Source organism: Camelus bactrianus, chromosome 27 (genome assembly GCF_048773025.1).
Source record: "Camelus bactrianus isolate YW-2024 breed Bactrian camel chromosome 27, ASM4877302v1, whole genome shotgun sequence".
Lineage (NCBI taxonomy): Eukaryota > Metazoa > Chordata > Mammalia > Artiodactyla > Camelidae > Camelus > Camelus bactrianus.
In genome coordinates this window covers 33,354,132-33,365,775 of record NC_133565.1, presented here as the reverse complement: position 1 = coordinate 33,365,775, position 11,644 = coordinate 33,354,132, and the positions used below count along the sequence as shown (strand labels likewise).

Genomic DNA, 11,644 nt, shown 5'->3' with positions numbered 1-11,644 from the left:
GAGGGGTGCAGGGGGGAGTGAAGAGAGACATTTGGTGGAAATGCCAAGGTCTTTCCCCTGCTGGAGAGCAGGACACAAGCATGTAGGGAGAGCAAACAGCTCATCATTCCTGTACCCAACACTGCAAGGTAATGATGGTGGCTAGTTCTAGCTATTGTTGAAAAAAATAAAGCTCTTTTCTGAGCACTACCTACCTAAGTGCCAGTTACTAGATGCTTTGTATGCATTGACTCACTTAACCCTCACAGCAACCCAATAAAATAAGTATTCTTATTTATACCCTTCCCCTCCCCCACCCCAAGCACAGAGGTTAAGTAACTTAGCCAAGGTCATACAGAGAGTACATGGTGGAGTCTGATGCTAGAACATTTCCTCCTAACCACTACGTAGAGTGTGTATGAGGGAAAAGAGAGATGGAAATTGGGCGATGGGGGTTATAAACAGGGACTGCGGAAGCTGAAAGGTGGGAAGCTGTATGTTTAGGAGATCCTGGCTGGAGGACAGGTGGGTAGGGTCTCCTGAGCCGGCTGCTATGCTGGGGATATGTGATGTCCTTCTAGGCCCTGGCTTTCTTACTCTCAGAGGCCCTCCCTCATTCATTAAATCACCTACCTCTCACATTAAATACAAGCACATGTACAACTCTGAATGCAGTTCCAACTGAACATTGCACAAAGCAATGTTACATGTCCTAAACGTTTAGTCAAATGTCTATTACTTCCAACTTTGCAGTTTTCTATTTTCGTTCTTAAAGCCTGAAGAACATTTTATAGGTCCCTGGCAAAGTTAGACTTAAGGATTGCTTTCTAGGGCTGGGGTGCAGGACTCAAACAGAAAGCGCTCACGCAGCACAGGGGAAGGTTGAAGGAGGGCTGAAGAGGAGTACAGGACGGTTTCTTCCCAGGACAACTAAACTCATTGATTCATGCCAGGGACTATTAGCTCAAGGAGCATCTGGAGGGTGACTGTTGTGCCTTGGGCGTTGAAAACACAATGGGGTGAGAAGCGGGGACTGTGCCTGTGTTGGGCAGGGGTGAGGAGGTTGCAGATTCCTGGTACGTACGCTGGGTGGGCATGGGAAGGAAAGCTTCGGTGCCTTGGTTTAGCGTCCCCCACTTGGGAACTTTGCGCCGCGGGATACAGAGCTGTGGGCAGCGCACGCCTCCGCCCTGGCTGGCCGAGTGTAACCCAGCCGTTACCCCGGGCCTCTGAGCCGGGCAGGCGATTTCCAGCAGGGGGCGCGCGCGGACCAGGCCTGGGCCCGAGACTTGAACGCACAGAACGCGGAGAGCTAGTGTGGGGATCCAGTGGGTTTCAACCCGCTCTACGCTCGCGACCGTCCGGGTCAGCTAGGTCGAAGTTAGAGGTCGAGCCACAAAAGGTGCCCGGAACTCTAGCTCTTCGCCCCGGGTCTGTCTAGGATCGCTCCCCACCCCCACAAGCCTAGTCAAAAAGCCTCGGCATATATTCTGCAGATTTCAAATCTGGGCTCTCCACGTTGGCGTCTTGGAACCTTGCATCCCTCCTCTCCCCACATCTACTTCCACACACCTGATAAGATGTCTGTTTCTTTAACCATCAAAGACGTGGGCGGCGGCGGGGTGGTACCTTCGCTCCCGATTCCCCAGCCCTTCAGTAACTGTATCGTTATTAACATCACAGACATTAGAGCGGCTCCTGCGCGCCTGGTGGCGCCGGTCTAGATGCGCTCAGTCTTCTAGTTGAGCTCGGAGGCTTATCCTGGAGTCCTAGTTCCCATCTCAGGCCTCGGAGGACTCTGCCTAGGGCGACGCGGGCTCCAGCCCTGCCAAGGGCGGGCACTGACCTCTTCAAGGTCCAAGGCGGTGGTAAGGCTTGTCTTTCCCCCAGGGCAAGCTCGGGGAACAAAAGCACTTGCTGGACAATGGGCGGGAGCCGCGGGGGTCCGCGGGGGTCGGCGCCCTCGCTTGGGTGGTCACTGCGCCCTTAGCGCCCTCCAGGCCCCTGGAGCCCTGTCTCCCTGCAGAATCCCCCCCCCCCCCCGGCTTCTGCACCCTCAGCAAAAGAGCGAGGGAAAGGGGTCTTTATTGGCCCGTGGGCCCCGGAGGTTCCCAGGACGCGGGTAGGGAGGGTCCCTACGGTCCAGGGAAGTTCCTCTGCGGAGAGTGAGCGAGCTCATTTTTCCTTCTGCTCCCCAGCCTCTGTCTTCCAGTCCCTCAACCCTTCCAAGTTATCCCCTGCCTCTCCGTCCACCTTCTAGCAGAAGGCAAAAAGAACCAAAAAAGAGGTGAAACTTGGGTGGAGGGTACGCGCCTCAACGGTGGAACCTCGGTCCCTGCCTTTATGCCGGGAGCCCCTCCCTCCGCCAGGGAAAGTCTCCAGGACCCCCCACCCCCAATCCAGGAGCCACCCTCCAACCTCCTTGCTGGGCCCCCGCCTCCCCAGGCCCCTCTTCCTCGACAAGCCTCCTGGAACCGCCCCTCAGGATTCCCAGGACGCAGACAACACGCCCAGAACGCCCCCTTGCTCCGCAGACAAAGAGGCTGTGCCAGGCCAGCCGGCCGCAACATAGCCCGGCCCAGCGAGACCCAAACCACCCGGACTCACTCCTGGACTAGGGACCTGCTCCCGCTGCCCCCACTGCAGGGTAACGGTCCTCTCACTCCTCCTCCCTGCTCAAAGATGTCTTCTGTCTCCGGAGCCCGCGCGCCCTTTCCCAGGGGCTTCTGTGGGGACTACAGGCCCGGGCAGGCGGAGTGAAGTTCTGGGTTCTGAATTCTGAGTTGAGAGAGATGCGCGGGTCCCAGACCGCTAAGCAACCGCAGGAATGGGAGAGAGGGAAGGATGCCAAGTGCGTGCACGCGTCTTTTCATATTTAATTTACAAAGGATCCGCGGAACTCCTAGTCGGGTGGTCTCTTTAGATGCAGCGCTCCTCACCCGTCTCCCCACCCCCCCACCTTCCCAGCTCATTAAAATGCTCAACGCTCAAATTGGAAGATCGATCTCAGAGGCCCCAAACCCGAGCCACCGACCCACCTTCAGAGACCGCTTCCTCCAGGGTGAGGGCAGGGGGGCCACGTGCTCCCGGAGAACTCAGTGTCCACGGAAAAACCGGGGAAGGCAGGGACTATAAGTATTTCCCGGAGCCTGCACCCCTTTCCCGACTCTGGTCAGCAACTCTGTCTCCAGGGCTGCCATGGGCACCGTGGGGGGACAGAAATCGAGTTTTATACAAATGCCTCCACATTCCTGCGCCTCCACCTCCTTGTTGCTGAAAGAAATATCGGGATTTCTCCTAGACAGGGAACAAGAGTTGGGAACAGCAGACAGTCGAGTCTGCTGGGGCCGGCTGTTGTGTGAGGGTGTGAGACAGCGGGGCGACACCGGGCCTCGGAGGCTTTGAGGGGTAGGGTGTGGGGTTGACGGTGTGTTTGCTTGTTAGGCTGTAAAGATGTTGGCGGAGGCGGAGGCGGGGGTGGCGGGTAGAGATGCTCAAGCCTTAAGTCCCCAGCCCACAGTGCTCAAAAGGAGCAGACGTTTTGTAACCATTCCTTTCCGTGCCGCTGTCTCCTGCAGCCCCGGAGCCCCACTCGCCTCGTAGCTGGCAAGACCTGAGAGCAAGATCAGGACGGCTTCCTGGGAGCGGAGGCTGGTACCCACTCTCCCGGCCCCATCCGGTGGTATGCACCGGCCGGCGCGCTGGGCGGTGGGCTTCAAGCGCTGGTTTAGCCACAAAAGACGAGACGTACAGAGTAAAGCTGAAGAGGCTTGGCAGGGTCGATGGTGGGCTGGGGAGGGGAGCGTTGATTCCCCGCGCACCCTGCAGGGCGGTGCTTTCTCGTCTTCGGGTTGGACCGGGGGGGGGGGGGTGCGGGGGAGATCAGGGCTCCTAGCTGCCCAGATCCAGGCAAAAATAGCAGGGAGGGTGAGGCTCTCTGCTAACACTATCAATTATGCATCGTGTTGAATGTGGCTTCGGGAAGGAGGCGGCTAGCAGGGGGTGGGTGGTGCGGGAAGGAAGGGTCCGCGCGAGCCCGGCTGCGCGCAGATCCGCCGGTCCCGCTCGAGGTCTGTCTGCGCCACCGCCTGCCTTTGCAAAAAGAGTTTAAAGGCAAAGGCACGCCTTCCCCTCTTCATCGTGCGCCTTTCCTTCCCCCCAAATTCCTCAAAGATGGTTTGTCTCACGTGTTGCGGGGTGTAAAAGCGGCTCGCATTCAATTAACAGCAAAGCTCACGGGCCCTGGCGGGACCCGCGCGTGAGGGTGAGTGCACATGAATGTGCTTGCGTTTAGGAGGGGGGAATGGTGAGTGTCCCGGGTGAAGGTGTGCCTTTGAAAATGTGTGTGAACACATTGTTACATGATGATGGGTCATTCTAACATGTGGACTGTGTGGAGGGTGTGAAGGTCTGTGTCTGTGCCAACGTGTTTGAATGGGGGGCGGTGTGATTAGGGATAGTGACAAGGTCTACAGATGTGTAAATGTGGGGGGGGGCATGGATTATAGGAGTGTTGTGAACTGGGAAGAGCCGAGCCAAGGGCGGTGGGTGTGGGGGCATCCCTTTGTGACCAACGTCTCTCGGCCACTGGGAGAGTCTCTATGGCTTTAACAAATGTAGATGGTGCGGGTGGTGGGAGAGGCTGTGCGCGTTCCTGCCGAGCCCGGGAGCGCGCGAAAGGACTCTTCAATCGGCAGCCAGTGAGAGGTGGGGGGAATAGATGAGAAACAAAAAACTGAAGTGGGACCTCAGGGCCAGGAAAGTCCAAAACTTACCTGTCCCTTTCTCTGTCCCTCCCTCTGTCTTCCCCACAGTCGCAGCAACAGATGTGGAAAGCGCCCTTGGGCTGTCGTCCTGGCTCCGCAACATCAGGTCTGGAGAAAAGGTTGCAGCCCCAGAGCAGCGCACGGAGTCAGCGAGCAGTGGGTAAGGCGCAGAGACCACCTCACAACCCTGACCCAGGTAAGGGTAGGTCCTGTCTAGGGTGCCAGACACCGCCAGCCCTGAGACAGGGGAGAGGAGAGGAGGGGGGTCTCCCTCCAGAGCACGGAGGAGTGAGGAACGTGGGTTCCTAAGGACCAGAGTGTGGGAGGGGCTCTGGCAAACCTGCCATAAGCCCTAGGTGGGAGCAGGGAATCTGTGTGTAAGTGCATTTGTGTGGCTTGGGATTTGGAGCTTTTGGGGGAGGGGTGGGGAGCTCAAGCATTGTGAGCTGCTGAAAAGGGGCAAGATCTTGAATCTTCTCCTGCTTGATTAGCTAGTGGCAGCCCCCTTGAACCACGGCTGGGGACTTCCCCTGCCCCCATGGGAGCCTGCAAAGGTAGGAAGGGGAGGGAGAATCTTGAGTGAGCTCCCTCCATTGCTCCTTGCCCCTGCTTGGAGGAGGACCTCCTTCCTCAGATGGAAGGTTAAGTGAGCAAGCCGTCAGTTTTCCCCTCCCAGGAGTTGAAGCCAGAGGGGGCCTGACAAGTTCGTTTCCCATCCCAAGCCTCTTAGCACCTGCCCCAAGTTCTCAGCATTTGCTGATCCTCTGAGATTTCAGTTTTGGAGGATACTCAAGTGTATACTCAAGTGTCCCTGTATGTGGGTTGGTCTGTGTGAGGACTTGTGTCCTGGTGTCTGTCAGTTCTCACAATGAACAGAAAAGCGCTTTGCCCCATGATGGAGATCGCTGTACAAATGCTGTGTTCAACTGAGAGAACAATGAGGTCTCCAGGATACATTGTGTCCTTGGGTCTGTCGCGGTGTCTTTGTGTTTGTATGTCTACGAAATGTGTTGTGAACCTCTAAACGCCTGCAGAAGTTGGCAGTTTGATGGCAGTGCCTGGGTGTGTGTTTGTATTGCACGCCTATATGGGCGTGTGTGCAAGTGCTGTGTGTGGGACAAAGAGTTCAAAGGAGGACAGGTGGTCATGGACAAAAATGCCCTTTCTGTTTATCCCTTTCACTGAGTTAAACGAAAGCTTAGAAACATAGGCAGGGGTCAGTGCAAAGCCCAAGGCAGACCCGTGAGCAGCCCAGTCTGTGGAGGGGCCAGCCTCAGGGTGACCCGACAGGTAAAGAAAAAAACGGGAGGTAGGAGGCAGCTGGAAAAAGAAGTCAGGGACGTAAGAGGGAGCACACATTGAATCCCGAGACTTTTACTGAGCTCCAACTCGTGCCTCAGAGACCTCCTGGGCACAAAGGAGAAAGCTGCCGGAGCCCTGGGACCTTCCCTAGACGGGTTTATGGAGGCAGAGCTTGATAGGGGAGGGATGGGGCGCAGTGAGTCACCTTCTTCCCTCTTCCCCTGGCTTCCACCTGCAGGATCCACGATGGTGCCCTTGCGAGCACTGTGGCTGGCCTGGGCGCTTCTAGGAGTGGCCGGAGCGTGCCCAGAGCCGTGCGCCTGCGTGGACAAATACGCGCATCAGTTCGCCGACTGCGCCTACAAGGAGCTGCGCGAGGTGCCCGAAGGACTGCCGGCCAACGTGACCACGCTTAGCCTGTCGGCGAACAAGATCACTGTGCTGCGGCGCGGGGCCTTCGCCGACGTCACGCAGGTCACGTCGCTGTGGCTGGCGCACAATGAAGTGCGCACTGTGGAGCCAGGCTCGCTGGCTGTGCTGAGCCAGCTCAAGAACCTCGACCTAAGCCACAACCTCATATCCAGCTTCCCATGGAGCGATCTGCGTAACCTGAGCGCACTACAGCTACTCAAGATGAACCACAACCGCTTGGGGTCGTTGCCCCGAGACGCACTCGGTGCGCTGCCCGACCTGCGCTCCCTGCGCATCAACAACAACCGGCTTCGTACATTGGCTCCCGGCACCTTCGACGCGCTGAGCGCGCTGTCACATCTTCAACTCTATCACAACCCCTTCCACTGCAGTTGCAGCCTTGTGTGGCTGCAGGCCTGGGCCGCGAGCACCCGGGTCTCGTTACCCGAGCCCGACTCCATCGCGTGCGCCTCGCCTCCCGCGCTGCAGGGGGTGCCGGTGCACCGCCTGCCCGCCCTATCCTGTGCACCGCCCAGTGTGCATCTGAGTGTCGAGCCGCCGCCTGAGGCGCCAGGCAGCCCCCTTCGCGCCGGCCTGGCGCTCATGCTACACTGCGTCGCCGAAGGACACCCCACACCCCGCCTGCAGTGGCAACTTCAGATCCCGGGTGGCACCATAGTCTTAGTGCCGCCGGTCCTGAGCGGGGAGGATGACGGGGACGGGGCAGAAGACAGGGAGGAGAAAGGAGAAGGGGATGGGCCCACGCAGACAGAGGCCCCAACCCCGACTCCAGCACCGGCTTGGCCCGCGCCCCCAGCCACCCCGCGCTTCCTGGCCCTCACAAACGGCTCCTTGTTGGTGCCCCTCCTGAGCTCCAAGGAGGCAGGCGTCTACACATGCCGTGCCCACAACGAGCTGGGTGCCAACTCCACTTCACTACGTGTGGCAGTGGCAGCTGCCGGGCCCCCAAAACACGCTTCTGGCGCAGGGGGAGACCCTAACGGGCAGGCCCCAACTTCTGAACGTAAGTCCACAGCCAAAGGCCGGGGCAACAGTGTCCTACCTTCCAAGCCTGAGGGCAAAATCAAAGGCCAAGGCCTGGCCCGGGTTAGTGCCCTCGGAGAGGCTGAGGCGGGGCCGGAAGAGGAGGAGGAGGCAGGTGAGGGAGAGGAGGCGGAAGACCAGGTCTCTGCGGACGGGGTGGAGGAGCAACGCTGTGGCCACGGGGACCCCTCGCGGTACGTGTCCAATCACGCGTTCAACCAGAGCGCGGAGCTCAAGCCGCACGTCTTCGAGCTGGGCGTCATCGCGCTGGACGTGGCGGAGCGCGAGGCGCGGGTGCAGCTGACGCCGCTGGCGGCGCGCTGGGGCCCCGGGCCCGGCGGGGCTGCAGGAGCCGGGCGGCCAGGGAGGCGGCCAGTGCGCCTGCTCTATCTGTGCCCGGCCGGGGGCGGCGCAGCCGTGCAGTGGTCGCGTGTAGAGGAGGGCGTCAACGCCTACTGGTTCCGCGGCCTGCGGCCCGGCACTAACTATTCCGTGTGCCTGGCGCTGGCAGGCGAGGCTTGCCATGTGCAAGTGGTGTTCGCCACCAAGAAGGAGTTGCCCTCATTGCTAGTTATCGTGGCGGTGAGCGTGTTCCTCCTGGTGCTGGCCACCGTGCCCCTGCTGGGCGCCGCCTGCTGCCATCTGCTGGCCAAACACCCGGGCAAGCCCTACCGTCTTATCCTGAGGCCGCAGGCTCCGGATCCCATGGAGAAGCGCATCGCCGCCGACTTCGACCCGCGTGCCTCCTACCTCGAGTCCGACAAAAGCTACCAGGCAGGCGGCGAGGCGGGCGGCGAGGAGCCAGAGGAGGTCCCCGGGGAGGGCCTTGACGAAGACGTGGAGCAGGGGGACCCAGGTGGGGACCTGCAGAGAGAGGAGAGCCTGGCGGCCTGCTCGCTGGTGGAGTCCCAGTCTAAGGCCAACCAAGAGGAGTTCGAGGCGGGCTCCGAGTACAGTGATCGGCTGCCCCTGGGTGCCGAAGCTGTCGACATCGCCCAGGAGATTAACGGCAACTATAGGCAGACAGCGGGCTGAACTCCCAGTCTGCCCGGCCGCCCATTCCCATCCCCACCTCGGGCGCCTGGGAGCAGAAGCCTACGGCTGGCAGGATTTATGCACCCCTCTCTTCACTTACTCCGCCCTCTACCACCCTCTAATCTTGACTACTGGGGACTTCTAGTGGGGAGTGGGATGATTTCATCAGTCCCACCCACAATGGTCATTGACTTTGTGGGTTGAATTCGCCTCCACGGCAAGCACAGCTTCCCCGCTCCTCTCTCCCTATGTAAGACACCACCCGCTGACCGTGAGGCTAAACCCAAGCCTCTCCATTCCTACCGCAGTTAACTGCGCAATCGCCCCGCCGCCCGCCCCATCGTGGTCTCGAGAGCAGAGAAAATGAGAGAAGACGTTGGAAAGATCTGATGGTAACGTTGTGGCTCGAGGATCAGCCCGGGACCCCCAGCACATGTCTCTAGCGTGGAGCGCTGTGGGGTCCTGCCTCGACCCCTCATTCAGCCCTTTCCAGGGTGCACGTCCCAGAAGCCAGGATTCGGTGGCAACTCCCCAGTTTTTAGATTCAAAGCCCCCTTCTGATTGGGAACCAAACACTTCTGTCCCCCCATCCGCACTCTGCTTCTAAACAGCTGGAGCCGAGCCGGATGCTTGCAGCGCCTTTCAGCTCCGCGCTCTGATTTTCATATTTTCGTTGTTTTCAAAGACAGCACACTCCGGGTCTGGTGCTAACACTCCCTTCCTAGCCTCTGGGAAAACGCGCGCGCGCGCGCGCGCGTGTGTGTGTGTGGTGTGTGTGTGTGTGGTGTGTGTGTGTGTGGTGTGTGTGTGTGTGTGTGTGTGTGTGTGGTGTGTGTGTGCGCGCGCGCGCGCGCGCCTGGGAATGGGGGCGGGAATCCGTCTTCTCTCGCCCCCTCTCCTAACTTTAAGCGCTGCGGAACCGCGGGCCTCTCCCGCGGGCCTCTCCCGCGGAGGGCGCAGCCTCAGTCCCAGGCCAGTTTCGTGGTGGGTGAGTCGGAGTTTCTGGAGATCGGTGCACTCGACAGCTCCGCTCCCGGGGGTGCACGGGGCCCAGACCTCAGCTCGAGAAGCGCCGGGGGCGCAGGAAGCCAACTGTGGCCTCCCGGACCTGGTATCTCGTGAGGGCTTGGGCCCTGGTTCGCGCAAAGCCTGCCCGTGACCCAGCGGCAGGATCCGTATGGAGAAAGGCCCTGGGTCCTCGCGCCTCCCCGCCCGGCCCCTCCTTCCGCGAGAGTAGTATTTGCCCAGCTGTAGTCCTAGACGAGCGTGCTCTGTAGGAGAAAACTCTGTGTCCCGTAAAAGTGTGTCAAGTGTAGTATGGGGAGGAGGGCGGGGAGGGCGGGGAAGGAGGGAGGGAGAGGGACGCGGCGCGGCCACTCGGGCGGGGGTCTTTTTTTGTTCTTGCAGAAAACCGTCGGGGTTGGGGTGGGGGTGGGGTGGGGGCGTTGGGACCAGCCCTGTCCGCGAAGCGCAGCACAAGTGCGGCCGGGGGCGGAATAGCCCCTGGAACCCGCGCCCTTTTCTAAAGGCGTCTGTATGTAAACAGTCAATAAAACAATCAATTTGAACTGGGCTTGGTGACTCTGTCAGGGGACAGAGGGAGGAAGCCTGGGGGATGCAGGAAGAAACTGCGGAAGGAAGGAGGCCCTCGGATCCCCCCATTGAGATCCTTTGCGTGATTTCGTGTTTGTCCTGTGATTTTGCCAGGTGTTGATGCCTTTAACCCTGGATGGAGGAGGAAACCAAGTGGGATGGGGGAGGCTGGAAGTGAGTGAGGAGGGCTTGCAAGGGGGCAGACTGAACTGGGGGGAGCTCCTGAGTGCATGAGTGTGTTGTGTGTGTGTGTTGTGTGTGCCCAATCCTCTTTGGGTTGAGGCTATGATGGGGTGTGGCTCTGTGTGTGAGGACTGCCTAGTTTCTGAGTCGCAATACCAACCTTGGCCCTCTGAGAAGCCAGTGGGGGAATTCACAGGCGCAAGACTGCTGCGGCTTGCACAAGAGAAATCACAAGCAACAAACTACAGAGCAAGCAGAGCAAGCAAATGATGGAGGGCAGCAAAGGGGGAAACCTGGCAAGGTTGATTCTACAGAACAAGCTGGCATCTTAAGCCCAGGAGCCGTGTGTGTGTGTGTGTGTGTGTGTGTGTGTGTGTGTGTGTGTGTGTGTGTGTGTGCGCGCGCGCGCGCGCGTGCTGGGGGTGATGCTCAGTGAATGAGAAATGGACAACCGGCAAGGTATGTGAGACTTGGCGTGGGCTGAGGTGGGTACACATGTACAATCGGGGTTGGAAGCACACTCATCTAATAGTCCTAGAAATGAAGCTTCTTGAGTGGGGAACTGGAGAGACAGAGGGATGGGAGTGGATGCTCCTGTCCAGCCCAAAGTGCTCTGTCTGGGCTGGTTGTGTTTCAGCTGAGTCCCCCCATGGGATAGGGTGTGGCCAGGAAGGGAAGCAGAAGAGAAAAGGAATAGAAATGAGGGAGCAGGTGAAGATTCTATCCCTACTCTCCCTTCTTCCTGCTTCCAATCTCTTCTCATCCCTCACTTTCTCTGTGGATTTCAGGTCTTCCTAATTGAACCAGGCCAGCCTTTGGACCAGGCCAAGTCCAGACAGCCAGCATCCTACCCTAGTCTGTCTCCTGGCAGAGGTGCTGGCTGGGACACTTCCCAGGGCCGGAGCCCAGGTTCCCTTCCCAGACCAGCAAAACTGTCTCTGAGAAAAATTCCCACCTGAGGGCCACAGCCCAAATCCCGCCACTGCAGCCCACCCCACCATCATCAGGGCCATAGCTCAGAAATATACTCTCTGAGGAAGAAGACTGCATTATTCTACCCACAAATGCTGCCTTTGAGCAGGGGCTGGGGCTGGCCCAGTGTCTATGATTGGTTCAGGAATCCACCCACTGATTGCTTTGAGCACAGGTCTGGCTGGGCCTGTGAGTGCGTATCATTGTTGGTCCCACCCAATACTCTCACCATGGGAGGGGCTGGGGAGAAGGGTTCCTTCTTGTCCCCCACCCCCATCCTTGCCAAGGATGGGGAACCCTCCTGGAGACCCCTAGGATCCTGACTGCCCCCAGGGGAATGTGCAGAGTTACTGAGAGCC

The 11,644-nt window shown here is 59.2% G+C and overlaps 1 protein-coding gene across 3 annotated transcripts; it reads left to right on the top strand.

Annotated features, from left to right (window-relative positions):
* The first annotated feature begins 584 nt into the window (after positions 1-584).
* On the top strand, positions 585-9,941 carry ISLR2 (immunoglobulin superfamily containing leucine rich repeat 2). 3 transcript variants are annotated; one of them, XM_074354065.1, is made up of 4 exons: positions 1,907-2,626; positions 3,558-3,661; positions 4,794-4,941; positions 6,286-9,941. In XM_074354065.1, the coding sequence occupies exons 1-4, from the start codon at positions 2,323-2,325 to the stop codon at positions 8,535-8,537; spliced, it is 2,808 nt and encodes a 935-aa protein (XP_074210166.1). In that variant the 5' UTR covers positions 1,907-2,322; the 3' UTR covers positions 8,538-9,941. The 3 variants fall into 3 exon arrangements, with proteins under 3 accessions (XP_010953576.2, XP_074210166.1, XP_074210167.1); XM_010955274.3 differs by lacking the exons at positions 1,907-2,626; positions 3,558-3,661 and adding an exon at positions 585-1,847; XM_074354066.1 differs by lacking the exons at positions 1,907-2,626; positions 3,558-3,661 and adding an exon at positions 3,677-4,243.
* The last annotated feature ends 1,703 nt before the right edge of the window (positions 9,942-11,644 follow it).